Below are 21,187 nucleotides of genomic sequence, written 5' to 3'. Positions count from 1 at the left end.
CAGAAGCGGTCGACGTGACCCGGCCAGGTTCATCAAAGGTCCTGCGAAAAGTTTCCAGGAAAGATTGAAGATCATTAACTAGTGGGTCTCCTCTCTCCCATAACGGATTCAGCCAGGCGAGAGCCTCTCCTGCTAGATGTGACATAATGAAGCCCACCTTGGCACGGTCAGAAGCAAACATATGCCCCAATATTTCGAAGTGTAGGGTACACCGATTGAGAAAACCCCGACATAGAGTGGGATCACCATGGAAGCGGGTAGGAGCTGCCAGGCGGGGGCCCTTGCTTGTCATGACAGCAGGTACCTGGGTGTTGCTAGGTGAATCAGGAGCAGCCGGGTTCTGCAGAGAATCCATGCGGGAGGACAGGTTACGTAGATACGTCGTGATCTTATACTGTTGATCTCTTAAACGGGTCACCTCTTGGCACAACTCCAACGTCGGAGGCCTCTGGGGTCCAGTGGATTCCATGGCCGGAGCAATCTGTAACGAATGGAAGCGGAGGCAGAGATGGTGAAGTTCACATTCGTTTTTATTTTTTAACTGGAACCTCGGGACCACGGTCCTGGGGCTCCGAAGGGGGCGTGACTAGTGAGCCCCGGGTACCCGTAGTAAAGCCCCTCAGGCAGGGTCAGAATGGAATACCCGGAGGACACAGGAGCTACCTCCAGTTAGACCCCGAACACGTGGCAGCTGTCCCAGCGGGACCAAAAGGGATAACAAAAGTTACAGCAGAGTCTGTAATGCGCTGGGTTCTGGATCCGGTTAGTTGTAAGGAGTCGGTTCCAGTGACCTTCACACAGTCCTTGGACTCGGATGGCTGTAGGCGGAACGGGATGGCTTAGGCCCAGATGGTTGCTGATATAACCAGGTAACACAGGATACTGATATGCTGTGGAAACAGAGAGCATTAGACAATGCACAGAGACTGCAGATGCAGCGCAGACAGGTTAGCATGAGAACCGGATGTAGCAATGATAGATACTCGTTGCTCCGGCGCTCTCCCTATGGAGGAGAGAAAAATACCAACAGGTCTGACGAACCCACATGATTAATTAACCATGCGGTAATAGGATTATAATAGCCTATCATCAATTACCACATAGCATACATATAAAAGAGATGATCAAAAGGCAAAATATATATAATTAATACAATTTTTATTAGTACACAATTAAAATCACATAGCCAATAATTAGTGAAAAATACACAGGTGCAAAAATGCTTACTACTCAACTCCCAAGGACACACAGGTCCAGGAAGTCACAACGGAATATTTTTTAAAATAATGCAGATTATAGTAAATAAATTAACTTGTGACAGGCAACAAATTACAAGTGTACATGCTAGAACCGGTGGCCACGTTATTATACTGGCGCTGCTGTGTGCCCCACATATATCACCATATACGTACGGCAAAAATGAAATAAATAAATTACGTTGAATTAAACAATCATTTATACTGAGGTTATTGCCGCAAAAAATATCTAAGTACAGCAGTATATGTTTATATATCTGGCGCCACCTGGTACACCGTATACATCACCATTTGGGGGGGGGGCAAAAAAGTAGGAGGTGGGTTATCTACAATCCCCCATAATGGGTTAAGTATCGCAACAATAACACCCAATCAACCTATGCACCTTGCCAATGATGCTTGGCTCGCATCCATGTATCATCCCGCCAACCCCTCATATAGTGACCAAAAGGGAGCTATTGCATAGTAAAGTCAGAGATGGTTACCTAATAACGGTGGTGATACCAGGTGGTGTGACTCGTGGGCCAGCGTGTCCGCCCCGACGAGCGTTTCGGACTCCTTCCTCAAGGGGCCTAACATTCAGATCATGTCCCTGCATTTTATAATCCTTGGCCACGGTGTCAGATATCGCCGGATCGGAAATCGCGCTCACAGCCCGGAAGTGACGCGCTATGACGCCCGGACACCAGCCATGCCAGGCGGCGTCTGTGTCACAAGTGGGCGGAGCCAAAACAGGCCCGGCCCGCAGTGAGAGACGCTGAGAGCCGACAGGCATCACAGTGGGTGGGCGTCATGTGCGTGCAGGGCAGGAACGCGGGGACAACCACAGTTATACATGTGCAAACAAACAGTGTGCAATCAAAACAATCTAGTGACATGGGGATAGAAAGCGGGCAAGACTTCACATTGATAATGGACAGAATTGCATGACCAGATGGAGCAATGGAAAATATATAACCATATACTGCATTCCTATAAGATAGCAATATAAAAATTTATTTAAAGAGAATTTAAAGAAAATTTAAGTGGAATAATCCAAACATGTAACAAATAACCATCATGATTTATAGAAGACAGTATTATTACAAAAAAATATACTGCAATAATAGTACAGAAGAAAGAGGCTATTTATATGTCACATATTTCTATTATTATATACAAAGGCCACATGAAGGGTTTCAAGACATTCTCTTTCCCACTGGTCAAAAGAAAGGTCCCACAACGTCCAAGCCACAGTCACCAGATAGCGGAAAAACATGACCATACTAAAATAAAGGTTAAAAACAATATTAAAATTGAGGTTATGTGTAACAAACATTTACCCCCATAAAGGGACAAGCATGAGAAAAAGAACGAAAAAGTGGTCATATAAATGGGGCATAACTAATACTCTCGTTGAGTCCAGATGGATGGACCGTGCCAAGAGTCCATATCCACCTGGACTCCATCTGGGCCAACCTTTTTGAAATGCAGCCCCCACGTACCCCCATATCCAACATATCAATCCCCTGAAATCTAAGTAAGCTGCCATCGCAGCTGTGATACTTCCTAAAATGCCTGGGGATGGTTTTTAAGGATGCTACATCATCGTTGGCTGCTGCCTCAATACCTAGCACATGTTCTCTGACCGTATTTTGAACTGCCTGGTCGTCATGCCAACATAGATCTTGCGGCATGGACATACCGCATAGTAGATGACGTTCTTACTAATGCAAGTAATCCGTTTCTTAATTTTAAATTCACGGGAGCCATCCTGACTCAAGAAGTCCGCGCGATCCACGTTGGCACATGCCACACAGTGGCCACAGGAGGATCAACCCGCCAACTTCGATGCTTGATCCAAAAAGGTTCTAACTGAAATACCGGTATAATGGCTTTGCACCAGTCGATCTTTGAGATTTCTCGATCACCTTGCTGCAGCCCTTTTGGGAACCATTTTCGCAATTACTGGATCCGCTCATAGAATATGCCAGGATTTATTCAAAATCTCCTGCATGCGGGTAAATTGAGAATGAAAATTGGTCACAAATCTTACCGTTTTGTTTCTCCCTACATCCTATGCCATATAACAGATTATTCCTAGAGGCATACTTTGCTCTATTAAAAGCCTTTTTGATCATACGGTTACTGTAGCCCCGTTCCGGCAACCTACCCTTCAAATCTATGGCCTGTGTAAGAAATTCATTATCAGTGGAGCATAGTCTCCGCAGACATAAGAACTGTCCCGTAGGGACTGCTTGAATAATATGGGCAGGATGGGATGAAGAAGCATGTAGGAGGAGCATGTTGGTCGATGTTGGCTTCCTAAAAATACTTGTCTGCACTTCACCACTATCGTCCCTAGATAATAGCACATCCAGAAATTCAATTTTCCGTGGATGATACTTCTAAGTAATGAAAATATTTAATTTGTTGGTATTAAGGGACGATATGAAACTCTCCAGTCCATTAACAGAACCCTGCCAGATCAGGCAGGGAGAGGTCTCTCTCCCACAGCCCCAGGAACAGAGAGCATTAGACAATGCACAGAGACTGCAGATGCAGCGCAGACAGGTTAGCATGAGAACCGGATGTAGCAATGATAGATACTCGTTGCTCCGGCGCTCTCCCTATGGAGGAGAGGCCAGAAATAGCAGCCAGTGAGCTGCCATTGGTTGATTGCATTTTTTGAATAATGCACGCCGCCCCTTTAAGAAGGCAAGAGAGTGGGCGGGCGTGCCCTAATAGCCTTAGCTACAGATCTCCTCACAGGACACCAGGAGGAGGAGGCAGGACAGAATGCTGAGCAGCAGCATGAGAGGCTCGAGGTGAGTGCCCAGAACGGAGAGCAGCGGCAGGCCTGGACGCAGCGCCAGGACGGGGGCCAGGTGTAACAGCGGCAGATCTGGGCGCAGCGCCAGGACGGGGACCGGGTGTAACATTATCCTATGGGTTTTCAAAACCGCTGTGCCCACGATGCGTTTTTTTCCGCGCGGTTTACAAACCGCAGCATGTCAATTCTTTCTGCGGATTCCGCAGCGGTTTGGCACCTGTTCCATTGTCCAGGTGTCAAACCGCAGGTCACTTTACCTGCGGTTTTACACCTGCGGATCCGCACGGAAAAACCCGCAGGTGAATCTGAAGCGTGTGCATACCCTTATTGGCTGAATGGGTGGAGCAGCAGTGTACATGTGGAATACTACTCTCATCAGAGTCGTGCCTACATTCCACAACTTTACCATGAAGCGCCCCCTATATTGTTTAAATATGCAACCGTAGCACCAACTCTGCCAATTCCTGTAAAGCATCAGCCAATATTTACCAAGAGAATGCCTGTCCCCTATTTTTCAATAGGAAAGTTGCAAAACAATAGCGCAATACAGGGTCCTGCCCAAATAGATGATGGAAGACTAGGAAGTTGAGAGATGTGCTCAGTTGGCATTGTTGTGGGACCACAACACCATAAAAGCTCAAAACAACGGCTTCTGCAGATCCAAGGGTGTATTCTAAGAAGTAAATTAAATGGATCAACCTTTTGGCGCTGCTGAAGACACCAATAATGGTTTCCACAGACGGGAAAGAAGGAATCCAGGATTTGCAGTTTTATTGTCAACGTGTTTCGAAGTTCGGTAACTTCTTCATCAGGGCAAACCACCTGTCCCCTATTTTTGAATTTTATCACAGAATGACCACAAAACCAAAACAACATCTGCCATTCCTTTATTATGAAAACTAAAATAAATGTTATCTTACTGCACACAATAATTCAACAGCTAAAACACAGGTAAAGGGGCTGTCTCCTTTCAGTTAGTTTTCCTACCTGGGAGCAGTTTGGTATTAAAAACAATCAATGCTGTACTCACCTTCCCTAGGTCCACCGCCGGAGTCTCTGCCACCTCTCCTGGTGTGTGGTATTGGCTTCTGAGCTGATGTCACGTTGACAGTGCGGCAGCCAGTCTGTGAGTTCCATAGCTTTGCTAGTGCAGAAGGAACATCCTGTTCAGAGCTGCTGAGTTCATGGATTGGCTGCAGCGCTGTTAACATGATGACAGCTGCAGCTAAAGACACAGGGCGTCTTGGCGTTTTTTTTATACTAAATTTCACCCAGGGATGAAAAGTAACTGATAAGGTTCTGTTTGCATGTCTATTAGAACATTCCATTTTAGGTACAGACAAACAGAATAACTGATCCTCCATTGCATCACTTATTCAAACGAAAGCAAAGGGGCCCCATTGAGCGTTATGGGATCAGTTTGTTTTTTAGAATAAAATCCTCTCCAGGCAGGACTTTTCTTTCCATTTTAACCCCTTCACGACATATGGCAAACAATTAGGTCATATGACGTGTCACTGCCTTTGATGCAGGCTCAAACGGTGAGTTCACCTCTTTCCGGGCAGATGATGGCCATTGTGTGTCTTTTACAGCCGGGAGTAGAGCTGAGCTCGACTTGCGGTTGTTAACCTGTTAAATGCCTAGGTCAATCTCTCACAGAACATTAAACACGTGCAGCAGGGTGGCACGTCATTCCCAGCGCCAACAGCGTACCCGATACATTATCGCTGGGCACTGATGAGTTACCATGACAGCCGAGGGTCTAGTGAAGACCCCAGTGGTTGCCATGACGATTCTCCTGTGAAAGCCATTCTGTGGCTGGCGTTCATAGGAGATTGTCATTTTCACTATACATAGCAGTGCTAATGCACTGCTATGTATAGCATCAGCGATCACAGCTTCAAGTTCCCCAAGGGAAGGCAGCCATAAAAGAAAACAAGATTTTAGAGTGTATAAAGATAGAGATAAAATCCTGCGATCCCAATGTATTGTTACACTTTAATAAATCACTGGTGAGGCCACATCTAGAATATTGGATTTAGTTTTGGGCTCCACATTTTAAAAAGGATATTGAGAAGTTTGATTTAAAGTCTGTAATGAGCAGTAATAGAGGAGCGCTTAGGAAGCAACCCAGGGACAGACAAGGATGTCTGGTCTCCACCGCAGCTCCCGACGAAAACCTCCGATGGAGGATAGGAGCAATGAGAATATGGAAAACGGTCTCAAGAGCGCAGCCTCTTTACTGCGCTCCTAAGACCATTTATCATATTCTTATTGAGAAGTTTGAGTCAGTTTAAAGGCGGGCAACTAGATTATTACAAGGGATGGAAGACCTCTCATATGAGGAGAGGTTGGAAAAGTTGGGCTTTTTTCAACCTATGTAACTAAGTATTACATTCAGTAAAAAAAAAAAAAAAAGTTTTTAAAAATGTGTAAAAAAAACTACAATCAAATTGCCCCCGTTTTGCCTCATTAAAAATAAAACAATTTAAAATATAAAAAAATTGGTATTGCTGCGTTCACAAAAGTTGGTTTTATCAAAATATTAATAAATTAATCTGATTGGTAAATGGTGAAAGCAATAAAAAAAATTAAGTGTCAGAATTAAGTTTTTTTGGCAGCCACAATATTGAAAAAAGTAAAATGCAGTAAGAGGTGATCAAAACATCGTATCTACCCCAAAGTAAAAACGTCAGATGAGGACACAAAAATAAGCCCTCACACAGCACTGTATCCTGAAAATTGAAAGCTATCCTATTTTTTTTTTAAACCACTTAAATTTAAAAAAAAAAAAAAAAGCAAAACAAAACTAAAAAATATTCATGTTTGGTATCTTACTTACTTGTAGAATCATATTTTCAGGTGTCAGTTTTACTGTATAGTTAACAAATAAAATAAACAAACAAAATAAATGGTGTCAGTTAACAGTACAACTTGTCCTGTAAAAACTGTTATGTGAACAGAAAAATAAACAGTAATGGCTCTCGGAAGAAGGGGAGGAAAAAACAAAAAGGAAAAAAAAAGGAAAATGGCCAAGGTGTGAAGGGGTTTAAGAATGGATACCAAACGAGCCCCATAATAATCAATGGGATCGTTGTGCTTCCGTTTGCATAACCGATACAATGGATAAATTGAAGAACGCTTATAGAAGAATGAAAGAATACTTTGCTCACTGAGCCAAGTTGTTTTGATAGAATTCATGTTAAAAAGCTACTTTTCACTAAATGGATCTCCGGTCATCTGAATATTTAAGAAATTGAATGACTGTTAATTTTTGTGATTAACTTATGCAATCAAAATTTTGATGTACAGTAAATGTCTCATATATTGTGATCATAAGAACGGCTTACTTCCTGTGTGAGTTCTCAGATGTCTAAAAAGGTAAGATTTCTGGGTAAAACATTTCCCACAATCTGAACATATAAATGGCTTATCCCCTTTATGAATTCTCTGATGTTCAACAAGAGCTGATTTCTGTGTAAAACATCTCCCACACTCCAAACATGAAAATGGTTTCTCCCCTGTGTGAATTCTTTGATGCTGTACAAGATTCGACTTCTTGGCAAAACATTTCCCACAATCTGAACAGGGATAAGGTTTCTCCCCCAAGTGTCCTCTTTTATGTTTAAAAAGAAATGATTTACGAGCAAAACATTTCCCGCATTCTGTACATTTAAAAGGCTTCTCCCCCGAGTGGCTCCTCTGATGGTCAATAAGACCCGATTTATGGGTAAAGCATTTTACACATTCTGTACATGAAAATGGCTTCTCCCCTGTGTGAATTTTCTGATGTTCAATAAGTCCTGACTTTTGGGTAAAACACTTTCCACAAGTGGAACAGGAATATGGTTTCTCTCCTGTGTGAATTCTGTAATGTTTCACATGATCAGATTTATTGGCAAAACATCTCCCACATTCAGAACACAAAAATGGCTTTTCCCCCGTGTGTATTCTCCAATGCTTAACAAGATTTGACTTCTTAGTAAAACATTTCCCACATTGTGAACAAGGAAATGGCTTCTCCCCTGTATGAGTTCTCTGATGTTCAATGAGAAGAGATTTCTTGGTAAAACTCTTTGGACACACTAAGCATGACAAGAGCTTTTTAACCGAAGTGCTTTGCAGTCCATCACAACATTTTTCATGTGATTTTTGGTGTAAAATGAAACTTGCCTGTTGGGTAAAACATTGTCCACATTCAGGACAAAGAAAAGTGTTTTCCGCTTCATGTGTTCTTTCCTGACTTAAATGCTCATATTCCTCTGTAGAACATTCCTCAGATTCAGAATACGGATCTGCATTTTGTTCAACGACATGTGATTTATCAGAACATCCCTCGTCATTGGAGGAATCATATGATAGATAGTTATCGTGGAGTCCTGAATCTGAACATAAATTTTCACCAATTGGATTCTTCCTTGGAAAACTTTGTATGATATCTCTATTATGCCTCTCAAAGGTCTTGCTTTGATTGTCGTCTGAGAATAAAAAATATAAATTATATTAAATTAAAAATCTCCTGAAACATAGGATTATTATTATCGAAGCATCAAAATAAGATTTCCTATTTCTTGTACACTTTGCATAAAGTAATTAATTACGATGTTGATTCCTAAAACATGCAAATAGTAGAGAAACAATATTAATCCTTCAAGGCAGTCATAGCAGTAAGAAGGCAAGGTTTTTTTTGAGGATGAGTTGTACTTTTAAAGGACTTTTAAGGATGATTTGCATTACCATATAATGTTATGAGAAACAGAAAAAGAAATTAAAGTTTGGAGCATTGGTAAAACAAAAAGGAAGTTCTTTCATGGTGTTTTGGGTTTCAGTTTTATGGCATTAATTGTCCAGTACACAAGAATGGCATGAGGATTTTCCAGGTCAGTACAATTACGGCGAAACCAATTTTGCGCTTTCAGTGGCTTAGAAAAATTCTGAAATTTGGGAAAAAGAAAATTGGTTTGTGTCGACATTTTCCAATACATATAACTTTTTTCATTCTTTTTGTCAACTGAGATTGTCTTTTGCACATCATGCGGTAGATTTCATGCCTACGATTTTGAGGCACATACTAATGTTTTTATTGCATTTTTCTTGGTTGCACATAGACCAAAAAAGCAGCAAATTTTGGCAATCTGTTTTTTTTAGATTTCCTGTACAGGGTAAATAATTTTTTATTGTGATAGATTAGAAGCAGCAATACCAAATAAGGTCTTTTTTTTTCTATTTTTGCCCTTTATCTCTGAAAAATAAATAATTATGTTTTTATTTTCTAATATTTGAAAAACTTTTTTCCACCTTTTTAGTACCATAGGAGACTTGAACCTGCATTTGTTTGATTGCTTGTCCTTTTTTCACACAATACTTCAATATTGCAGTATATAGTTGAAGTCTTATCAGATTAGGTTTCAAAAACATAGGTTTCATAGACGGCATGGAGGCCTTCAGCAGGCCCCCGGCTGCTATGGTAACCCATCAGCACCCCCGTGATCACGTTTTGTGGCGGTGGGGAAAAGGGCATTTAAATAAAGCCGGCCCAAACACCCACAATCGCTCTCTGACATTATAATACGTTATGGGGAAAGGAGGAATTAAAGTGGATAAATAGTAGATGCGTGTCTAATATTCTAGTGTGATGTGTTGCGCCACAGCTTTATCTCCAGATCTGCCTGAATGCTTTGTGATATGTATTAAACACAATTTTTCTTTCCTATTCATCCACAATGAATCTGATGATTATGCGTCTGACTGGAGGAAAACTGAACTTTATTGAGAAATAGAAATTTTCTACAGAGATTAATAGACTTGACAAAGAGTGAAGAAAATTAGAATTTCAATCTATATTTGACTCTGCGATCACTTTATTAGATCGCACAGGCAAGAGTGTATTCAATAGGTTTTTGTACTTTTATTACTCACCAGGACTGATCTCTACTGGAATTTCCTCTTCCTTATACTGCTCATTTCCCATGACAAATGCCTCTTCATCTTCATCATCTTCTATAACTTTAACTTTAATATCAATCAGATCTTCTTCCTTTTAAAGAAGAATGTACCACCAAACAGAAAGTTGAACATTTCCAGTAGAAACATTTTACAACACCAAAAAAGTAAAAGAAAACAAAATGAAATTACCAAAAAATATTATCTAATGCTTTCAGCTTTTATTTTTCAGTATATGGCTTTTTACTGTTTTCGGTGGAGAAAATCAGTTGCCATTTATGCTCAATGTCCTCAGACTAGAATTTCTACAGGCATATGGATAGATAAAGCACCCATATGAATAATTGGTAGTGTTTAGGAGAGAATTCTAAACTTTGCATAATGTAGGCCTAGGAAAAAAAAAAAAAAAAGGTAACGTGTGTAGAATAGTTAGGACAAAATAGAAGGCCAAAGCCTGAGGCGTCAATACAGACGAAAATTGATGGAACCACGTCACCTTTTGAATTTATAGCGGCTACTGTATTCTAAAGCATTTTTTGTCTTTACACAATTAACTACCAATATTCTAGCCAGGTAGGAAGTAGATATTGATGTAGATTATGCTTTTTATTAATTCAAGGGAACTATAATAACAGACAGAAATCGGAAGAAGATAGCACTTATCGACCATAGGAACTTGCCCAATACTTAGAGCATTATAACAAAAATGCTTTATGTGCCATTGAGTATATAATAAAGTGCTAGCCTGTGTAATTAACCTGATGTTAAAAGTTCATCCAAGACTAAAATACTAATCACCTATCCATAGGATTGGTCATCAATTCCAGATCTATAGGGGCCTGAAACCTGGCAGATGCACAATCGTCTGAGATCAGCTTCGGAATCATCCAGGGGTAAATAATGTACAGAGCTAAAACATGACAGCGCAGTACGCGGTTTTATGGTCGCTCCCTGATAATGCCGACTAGCACCTATTCAGATAGATAGAAGATGAGGTCCTGTACCTGGGAGTGACCCCTAAACAGTGTATAGAGCTGTGCTTGTCCCTCTCTGTACATTACTTAGGGTGCTTTCACATTGTGTTTAGGCACCTGTTCAGTGGTTCCATTGAGGCTTATAACTGAACCCCGCACAAAATGGGATTCAGACAGCCAAAGACTATAATGGTGCCAACAGAGCGAACGTGAGCTATGTCATGCATCATTTTTGGTCATGTACGCCTACTGGAGGCAGACATCCAGACATAGTAGACTGCGTCTGTGTGGCCGCCTCCAGTATGCATCCAAGACTTGAAATGATGCACGGCAGAGCGCACGTTCGCTCTGTCGGCACTATTATGGTCTATGGCCCCGTCGGCGCATATGTCCGAACACTGTTTTGCGGGGGAATTCAGACATATGCCCCAATGAGGCCATTGAAAGGGTGCCTAAACGCAATGTGAAACAACCCTTACATCTTGCTCCAAAGCTGGTGACAGCAGATTGCTAGGGCTACCAGGATTCATTCACTCAGCAATCTAAGTTATCTGTCCTGAGGATAGGTCATGAATATGATTGTCTGACTCCTTTAATCAAGAGACAGATATATCTTACTATAAACTTTGCAATAAAAACCCACCTAAGGGTGTGTGCACATGCTGCAGAATCTTCCGCGCGGATTTTGCAAAATCCGCAGTTCAAAAGACCTGCGGTTTATCTGGAGATTAGCCTGCGGTTTAACAATGGAGTAGGTGTAAAACCGCTACGGATTCCGCACAAAGTGACATGCTGCGGTTTTGAAACCGCAGCAAATCCGCGTGGAAAATTCTGCACTGTGTGCACTGCGGTTTTTGTTTTCCATTGATTATAATGGTACTGTACACCGCAGCAGAAACTGCTGCAGATCCGCAGGACCAAAACCGCTGCGGATCCGCAGCAGAATCCGCAGCGTGTGCACACACCCTTAGTCTTTACATTGATTTGTTGGTTGGACCAGTGGTACAGGCATTTCTCCAAAGTGTCCCAGAAGCCATTTTTCCAAATGACAACACCAGGCAGCATGATGCTCGTGCTACGGAGAGCAGAATGTGTGTCCGAAAGTTGCCACCATTGCCTGCAGTGTCTCCGGGCTTGTTTTACATCAAGCATATCTGGAAAATCAGTGGTTAGCATTTGTAAAGGGAGCTACCAGCAGCGGATTTGGAGGATTTGTGTCCAGAAGTGCAACCAGCAAGGCTGAAGGTTCTTCCAATAACCATTGATAACCTTATTGATAACCTGCTAAGGTGTGTAACAGAAATTGCTTCACCACAACCCATTCCCAACCTTTCAAACAGTGGTGTTGTAGTTTAGCAGTTATTTCGCTCTGACTTGTGACTAACTTACAGAGGAAAATATGGTGGAGGGGAAGTAGCACGATATCAGGTGGCTGTAAGATCAATCATCTCATCCATTAAAATCTTCAATATGTTAAGTGCGATATAGCAAAGAGAAGATCTTTGACCAGTCATTTCAAGTTACAAAGTTACTGTACACAAAGATTTAAAAACAAGAGGAAGTTTTAACTGTGTCTGTAAGAACTCAGCACATCTTTAAAAAGTCATATTATTCTTAGGAGGTAATCAGTGAATGAGAAGGGTTGTTGCACGCTAGCAAACACTGTACAGCCCTGTTCACACTTTGCTTTTGCACTGGATTTGAACCTACTTAAAAATGAGACAAACCACTGATGGGACCATAGAATACAATGACCTTCATTTTTACTCTGAAAGTGTCCTTTGTTTAGACATTCACAGAAACATGGTCTGCTACATTTCTGTGCCAGTCTGAACAAATGGAGACACTCAGAGAAAAAAAAAAAGGAGATTTTTGTGTACTCACCGTAAAATCTCTTTCTCTTAGCCTCTAATTGGGGGACACAAGACCTTGGGTGTTATGCTTTCTGTCCACTAGGAGGCGACACTATGCTTAATCTGAAAAAGATTTGGCTCTGGCTCCTCCTCCACAGTATACACCCCTGGGCGGCATCTGCCTTACCTCAGTTTTTGTACCCAAGCAGTAGGAGGAGATAACAAATCCAACATAACCAAGCCTATAAACAAAGGCTACTATGTACAGCTCAAGGAACAATATGAGTACCCAACATAATAACAGCCCGCAAGGGCAACAGGGTGGGAGCTGTGTCCCCCAATTAGAGGCTAAGAGAAAGAGATTTTACGGTGAGTACACAAACATCTCCTTTACTCTGTCGCCTCATTGGGGGACACAAGACCTTGGGACGTCCCAAAGCAGTCCCTGGGTGGGAAGCAATGGACGAATATTGTGCTGACAGGTCCCTAGACTTGGGACACTGCCGCCTGCAGTACCCGTCTACCCAGACTCGCTTCCACTGAGGACTGAGTATGCACACTGTATTGTTTTGTAAACGTGTGTAAGCTAGTCCAAGTGACCGCTTTACACACGTGTTGTGCTGAAGCCTGGCATCGAATGGCCCAGGAGGCTCCTACCGCCCGTGTGGAATGTGCCGTGATACCGGCCGGAATAGGAGAATTGTTTAGGCGGTAGGCGTCATGGATGGTGGACCTGATCCACCTGGCAAGGGTAGCTTTTGAAGCCGGTAAACCCCTGCGAATGCCTTCTGGAATAAGGAAAAAAAGGAATCAGACTTCCGGAAGGGTGGAGTCCTAGACACACACATACGCAATGCCCTGGCAAGGTCAAGAGTATGCAGGGCCCTCTCCACTCTATGAACCGGAGCCGGGCAAAGGGTCGGTAATGAGATGCCCTCATTGAGGTGGAAATCAGACACAACCTTTGGAAGGAAGGATGGAACTGTACGGAGAACCACCTTGTCCTGGTGGAAGAATAGGAAAAGCTGTTTGCAGGAGAGCGCTGACAGCTCAGACACCCTGCGTAGCGAGGTGATTGCCACGAGGAAGACCACCTTTTGTGATAAAACTCGAAGTGGAGCTTCCTTAAGAGGTTGAAAAGGAGGTGCCTGTAGAGCAGTTAGGACCAAATTAAGGTCCCACGTATCCAGTGGACGTCTGTAAGGAGGGACCAATCTGGAGACTCCCTGAAGAAACGTCCTGACTTGTGGTTTGTTAGCAATGCGCTTCTGAAAGAGCACTGAAAGCGCTGACACCTGACCCTTAAGCGATCCTAAGGATAGGCCGGCGTCCAGACCTGATTGAAGGAAACCACGAACTTTCGGAAGAGAGTAAGGGAACGGAATTCGCCCGCGAGAGTCGCACCAAGTAAAATACGTTTTCCAGGTACGATAATAAACTTTGGCGGAAGCTGGTTTCCGTGCCCTGATCATGGTTCTAATGACGTCTGGAGCAAACCCTGCCTGGGTTAAAACCCAGGTTTCAAGGACCACGGCGTCAAATTGAGAGTCCCTAAATTCTGGTGGTAGAACAGGCCGTGAGACAGGGGATCGGGACGGTCTGGAAGACGCCAAGGGGTGTCTGCTGTAAGCTGAAGGATGTCGGCGTACCATGTACGTCTGGGCCAGTCCGGCGCAATTAGGATGGTCGGAACTCCTTCCTGCTTGATCTTCCTCATGACTCTGGCCATCAGGGGAAGAGGTGGGAAAATGTACAGAAGCTGGACCTGAGTCCAGTCCTGAACCAGGGCATCCGCCCCGAGCAACCTCAGACCGCGTGTCCTTGCCATGAAAATGGAGACCTTGGCATTGAGATGAGATGCGATTAGGTCCACGTCCGGAGTCCCCCAGCGATAACAGATCCGACGAAAGATTTTGGGATGGAGACCACTCCCCCGAGTCCATTTCCTGTCTGATGAGGTAGTCGGCTTCCCAGTTGTCCACACCCGGACTGTGGACCACTGAGAGTACTGATTTCTTGTTTTCTGCCCAGCGAAGGAGACGCGCCACTTCTCTCATTGCCTGGGCACTGCGAGTACCACCTTGGTGGTTCTCATATGCCACTGCCGTGGCATTGTCCGACTGCACTCTGATGTGAGAGGCCTTCAGCAGATGGCAAAAAACTTTTAGCGCCAGGAAGATAGCTCGTATCTCCAGAATGTTGATGGGCATGGTCGCTTCTATTGGAGACCACGTGCCCTGTGAAGTAGGTGCACTGCACCCCATCTTGTTAGACTCGCATCGGTGGTCAGGACTTTCCATCGACTGGGAAGAAAGAATTTTCCTTTGGCCAATACGGGTGGTTTGAGCCACCAGTACAGTGATTTCCTGGTTGACTCCGTCAGTCGGAACTCCCTTTCGAGGGAGAAAGGGTTCCTGTCCCAGGATCTGAGAATGGCTAGTTGAAGAGGTCTGAGGTGGAACTGGGCAAATGGTACCACCTCCATTGCTGCTGCCATCCTGCTAAGGAGTCTCCTGGCAAACCGAAGAGATCGGCAAGGTATGTGGATTAACCTGCGAACTGCACAGCGGATAGCTTGTACCTTGTCCTTGGGAAGGTGTACCAGACCCCTGGAGGTATCGAACAGGATCCCTAGGAAGATCAGTGACTGACTCGGGAGTAGTTGACGACTTCTTAAAGTTGACTAGCCAGCCTAGACGAGTTAGTGTGTTGCTCGTGATCGAGACGCTGTCTTCGCAGTCTTTGACAGTAAGTGCCTTGATGAGTAGATCATCCAGACATGGGACGACCACTATGCCTCTGGAGTGTAGGACATCCATGGTGGCTGCCATAACCTTGGTGAATGTTCTGGGAGCCGTGGCTAATCCGAAAGGCAAAGCCACGAACTGGTACTGATTCTGCCCTATTGTGAACCTGAGAGATCTTTGATGAGCAGGCGCAATAGGGATGTGCAGGTATGCCTCTTGTATGTCTATGGAGGCGAGATATTCTCCCTGTTCCATAGCAGCAATGATGGATCGAAGGGACTCCATGCGAAACTGCCGAACTCTTACAAACTTTTTGAGTTGCGTTAGGTCCAGGTATTGGCCGAACGCTGCCTCCCTTTTTGGGAACCACGAATAGGTTGTAGTAGAGTCCTCGGAATCTCTCGTTTTCAGGAACCCGTATTATGACTCCTGCTTGAAGGAGAGAGAGACACTATTTCCTTGACCCACCTGTCCTCTGTAATAGGCAGCCAGACTTGCTGAAAGATTAAAAGTCGACCGCCTACAGGTGGGGTGTCTTCCGTATTTCGTGAGTCATGACGAGGAGAAATTCTGGAATTTCCCTCCTTTGGGCTTTGCCTGGCCTGATGTTGACCGCCAATTCTTGTCCGTCCTCTGTGCTGTCCTTTGGTTGTCCCTGTGAGGGGGAACGGTTGTAATTCTGTGAAGGACGTGAAGCGGCCTAGCCTGAGGAGTTCCGAAAAGACCGGAACCTAGCCTGGTTACGTCGCTTAAACGTACGTTTAGGTTGCGGTTGGGGAAGAAAGGTACTCTTACCCCCCGTGGCATTGGAAATCATCTTGTCTAATTTTTCCCCGAAAAAAATCTCCCACTGACGTACGGGAGATCCGTAAGAGGCTTGTTTGAAGACGCGTCCGCTTCCCATTCTCACAGCCAGAGGATACGTCTGATTGTAATTACATTCGCTGCTATACCTGCTACGCCTCTTGCAGAATCAAAAGCTGCAAGGCATATGTAATCTGCCACCACCGCTATCTGAACTAGTTGATCGAACATCTGAGGAGCAGACTTTTGGAGGTTCTCCTGCAATCTTTTTGCCCATAACAGAATGGCCGTGGCTGCCCACGTTGAGGTGAACGCGGGAGCCAGGGAGGCTCCTGCAGCCTCAAAAATTGAACGAGCCATGCGCTCAACCTGCCGATCTGCTGTATCCTTCAGGGTTGAGCTATCTGGCAGTGAGAGGAGAGACTGTGCTGCAAGCTTAGAGATAGAGGGATCGATTTCCGGTGGATCTGTCCACTTCTTGGTCTTTTTGAGAAAAAAGAGTATCTAGCCCTTTTTTACGGTTTTATTTACGGTTGGCGAATTTTTTGGCAGGCTGCGAAAAATGCTTATCAAGGATGTCCTGAAAGCTTGGGTGATCAGAAAAAAACTATAGGGACTTCAGGGGCCCCTCAAAACAGATCTTATGTTTTGGGGGTTCTTGGGGAGCATCGGATAAAACCAGCACCCGACGAATAGAAGTGATAATGTCCTCAACTAGCGCTGTATTGCTAGGAGGACAAGGAGCCTGAGAATCCTATGTTTCCTTTTCTGATTCGGAGTCACAGATGCCCTCTGAATCCTGCGCATCGCTGAGGCGTTGCCTGGAGGGAGATCTGGACCGCCGCTTTTCCATGCCCGAAGATCTCTGTGGAGATCTGCTGCGCCCGTCTCTGGAACGAGACGGTCTAGGAGACCTAGAATTACGGTGTCTCTGCCTAGAGCGGGACGACCGTGAGCCATGGGAGGACGTAGCTGAACGTGACCTATGGGGCCGTCCACTACTAGCATTGCCAGGGACTGCCTGTCCGCTTATAGCTGGGATATGACCCTGCATAGCCTGAAGCAATGTGGAAGTCAGCGTATCTATGGACTGTGACATAGATGCAGCCCATACCGGCATGTCAGTGGAGTTGAAACAGTGACAGGAGCCTCTTGGGGCACTGACCCAGCATTTTGGGAACAACTCTAGCAGTACGGTGCATGTTGCCACTGGGAAGATTGGCTTTGCAGGCTGAACAGACTGCGTAACAGCAGATAAACCTGTTTTTTTTTTGTTTGTTTTTTCTCTCTTCTTCTTTCGGACCTGGAGACCGACATAGTGCACTGAGTGCCGGCAGGTTATTCTGACCAAAAACCTTACAGGGGTGGCTATGCAGAGGAGCGCTATAGGGAACCTATAGGGAGTCTGCGTCCACAGCAGGATATTATCCTGCTGTGCCTTACCCCACCGGTGTGCTCCTAGATCCGGCGCCAGCAGAAAAACTTCGGTTCTGCGCCCCCTGGAGACTGTGCAGCGTTCTTGAGTAATATAGCAGCGCTGCTGTCTTCCCTGAGGTAAAGAGGTGGGAGGGAGGAGGGGTGGAGAGCAGAAAAAGGGTGCGCAGCCAGGCAAAACCGCGCCTTCCTGGCTCGATCCGGCCCCTGTATGACGCTGTGCAGCGTCATTATCATCATCCAGGGGGGCAGGCCGGGGACGGTAACAAGGGCGGCGGCTTCGGCTTAGGCCGAAGCCGCGGACTAAAGTACAAAATCCTGCCCGGGAAGGGCTCCAGAGCGGCGCGGTAGTCCGGAGGGGGGCGGAAAACGAACCAAAACCCCCCCCCGGATGAGTGCCATATCGCCCGGACGCCCCTATATACGCAGCGCAGCCCTGTGAAGGGTCTTTTTGACCCCTTTAGAGGGCTGACGCTGCCTCAGGGACAGGAATCCCTGCATACTGTGGCCCAAATATGACAGCCCCTGGCCCCATAGCAGACCACAGCAGTGCTGGGGCTACAATAAAGTTAGCGCTGCGAACGCAGCTCCTACCTGTGGCGTCTCAACCTAACATCCCTAGAGGGGGTTAGGGAGGGCGCTTCACCGCCATCAGGAGGAATTCTTCCTCACCTCAGCCTCAACCCAAAAAGCCCAGGGCCTGGGGAAGGAGGGGGGTTCTCGACCTCGAACCATGCACCCGAAGGGCTGGGGAGGGAGCGACATGGGGAAGAGCCATCTCTACCTCAACCGGGTACCGCTAAAAAGAGGACCGAGGAGGGAGCCATGTCGGGAGTCTCAGAGAGACCCTCTTTTCTTCATCTGTGTCAAGAAGAATCTTCTTATGGTGTGCCTCCTTGCGACACTAAGCAAAAACTGAGGTAAGGCGGATGCCGCCCAGGGGTGTATACTGTGGAGGAGGAGCCAGAGCCAAATCTTTTTCAGATTAAGCATAGTGTCGCCTCCTAGTGGACAGAAAGCATAACACCCAAGGTCTTGTGTCCCCCAATGAGGCGACAGAGTAAACAGAAGTTGTGTTCATTATAGCTCAGTTTGTAATATTTAATTTTCTGGGCTTGTTGGCGATTCTTCCGACTGTTGTTTTTAATGGAATTCAGATAGAACCCTAAAAGTACTGCAGAAACATATTATAAACAGGTCTAAGGAATCAGCTCCAGTTGGGTTGTTGATTTTGCCATCAATACCTGTAATGTCTTGCTAGCCTCCATTGTTGAGAGACTTACAAGAAATGACACTGCTTGATCACTCCTGGTTGTAGTTGACATGACCTAGCTTATAACAGTGACATACACTTGTCTAAGAACATTAATGAAAGTACCACAGAAATGCAGCAATTCTACTCTAAACAATCAAGTTCGTATTGCACCACTCCTCCATGGAGAAATAGACAATGACATCCTGACACCTTATAGGAACCTGACACACGATGATACAGTCATCACCCAGACACATCCCTTGTGTTACTGTATAATGCTCCAGTATTCCCAGCAGCGCTCACCTCTCCGGTCAGCAGCTCAATCATCTTGTTGGTGAGGTCTAGCATCTTCTGACCATTGTATCTGTCTAGTATCAGTGAGTGAAGTGGAGACTCCATGATGGGGCTACGACTCTTGCACCATCTTTCTGATGCACATTGACCGCAACTATGGTTCACACGCTCTCTAGATGTCTTCTTTACCACTGTGTAATCCTGTAGGTAGGTAGAGATGATTAGGAATATGACCATGTGCATCACCAGAACAACTCTCCTCCCCAATCATGTCTACATTATCCTGTTCTATAGGTACAGAGTGAACAAACTAACCTCTCTAGTTAACAGATAGATAATCTCCAGTGCAAGGTTTAATATCTGTACCGAAATTGAGTTTCTGCCCTTCTCCATCCTCTGTGGTTTACTAAACAACCAGGCCACTGGCTCAATAGGGAGATTAGAAAGACTTCAGGTTGGAAGAGTTTCTAGAACAGAGACAAAAATAAAAATGAAGCAGCATAACACCCACAGTCCTGTGTCCCCCAATGAGACGAAGGAGAAATGAGTGAATATGGTATATAATAGTTATGTAGAAGGTTCATGACTCATTTAGGAGGTGGGACTTTAGCCGAAATTAGGGAAAAAATATTTACCATATTTTTGGACTATAAGGGGAGCCCACGATCAGGAAGCAGCTGAGCTTTGGATGCAGCGTATTTTCACTACATCCAAAGCGCTGCGTTTTAATCAAGCAGGTATATCCACGTGTTAACTGAAAAATACGTGTTTACCATATCCAATACATTCCACTGTGCTTCTAATGTAAAATGCAGCGTTTTGGACGCAGCGCAGTTTAGCTGCGACCAAAACGCTGCTATTCCTGATCGTGGGCACATGCCCTAAGACTTTTTTTTTTTTAACAAGAAAGAAGTGGAGCATCCTTGTCGCTACTCCGTATTTGCCTCAAAACTCCAAAAACAATATGTCCATATTGTACTTTCCTACAACCTCTTATTTGACATATTTTTCTCAATTTACCATCTGACTTCCCTTATCACTACTCCACTGAAACTGCACTAACAAAAATTACAAACAACCTGTTGCCTGCCTATGCTAATAAACAAGGTTTTGTAGTCCTCCATGTAGACCTGTCCTCAGTAACCTTCAAAGTTGATCACTCACTCCTATTACAGATTTTCTCTTTCGTTGGCATCAAAGCACTTTGCCCTAAGGCCTCTTTCACACGTCCGCTGACGGTGGTCAGCCGAAATCCGCCAAAGTGGAAAAAAACTGATCCGCCGACATAGAGAGAAGAACGGATGACAGCGGACCACGGATCCGTTCAAGGTGGAACGCGTCTTCATTTAAAGGTGGAACGCGTCTTCATTTAAAGGGACCGTGGCCACATAGCGATCTAGGGGGTTACCAAGCATCGCTGCGATATCGCGTGATTCGGCAATCTCCCGCGATAACGGCGATGTTGGGGGATTCCAACAGCGCGAGAGTCGGCCATCTCTCGTAATGTCGGGGGAATCCAGGAGCGCGAGAGTCGGCCATGTCCCGCGACATCGGGTGATGTCAGCAGCGGGAGAATTCGAAAGAGAGAGAATTTTTTCACCCACCAGGATTGGCATTTAGGGTAACTTTCTTCCCGGAAAGCCATTTCCGAGCATGCGCAGTGTAGAAATACGGATCCGGCAACCAAAAAAACGTTGCAGTGTCCGTCCTGCCATGTCAGCGGACGCTAAAATTTGGGCGGATCCGTACAAAAACAGATCCAACGGATAACCATCCGTAAAGATCCGCGATAATGCAAGTCGATGGGTAAAAAAA

At 44.8% G+C, this 21,187-nt stretch overlaps 1 protein-coding gene across 1 annotated transcript in view; it reads right to left on the bottom strand.

Moving 5' to 3' along the window:
* Window positions 1-4,939: 4,939 nt before the first annotated feature.
* Window positions 4,940-21,187, bottom strand: part of LOC141100172 (uncharacterized) — a 136,676-nt gene continuing 120,428 nt past the window's right edge. Inside the window, exons 9-10 of the mRNA XM_073588461.1 lie at window positions 9,357-9,366; window positions 4,940-8,140 (exon numbers count right to left, since the gene is read on the bottom strand). Coding sequence (XP_073444562.1) covers window positions 7,402-8,140; window positions 9,357-9,366 — 749 coding nt within the window. The 3' untranslated portion in view covers window positions 4,940-7,401. The remainder of the gene's footprint in view (window positions 8,141-9,356; window positions 9,367-21,187) is intronic.

This window comes from Dendrobates tinctorius, unplaced genomic scaffold, assembly GCF_039654945.1.
Source record: "Dendrobates tinctorius isolate UK_male_01 unplaced genomic scaffold, ASM3965494v1 ptg000103l, whole genome shotgun sequence".
Classification (NCBI taxonomy): Eukaryota; Metazoa; Chordata; class Amphibia; order Anura; family Dendrobatidae; genus Dendrobates; species Dendrobates tinctorius.
The sequence above is the reverse complement of the archived record's forward strand: the minus strand, read 5'-3'. Positions and strand labels throughout refer to the sequence as shown.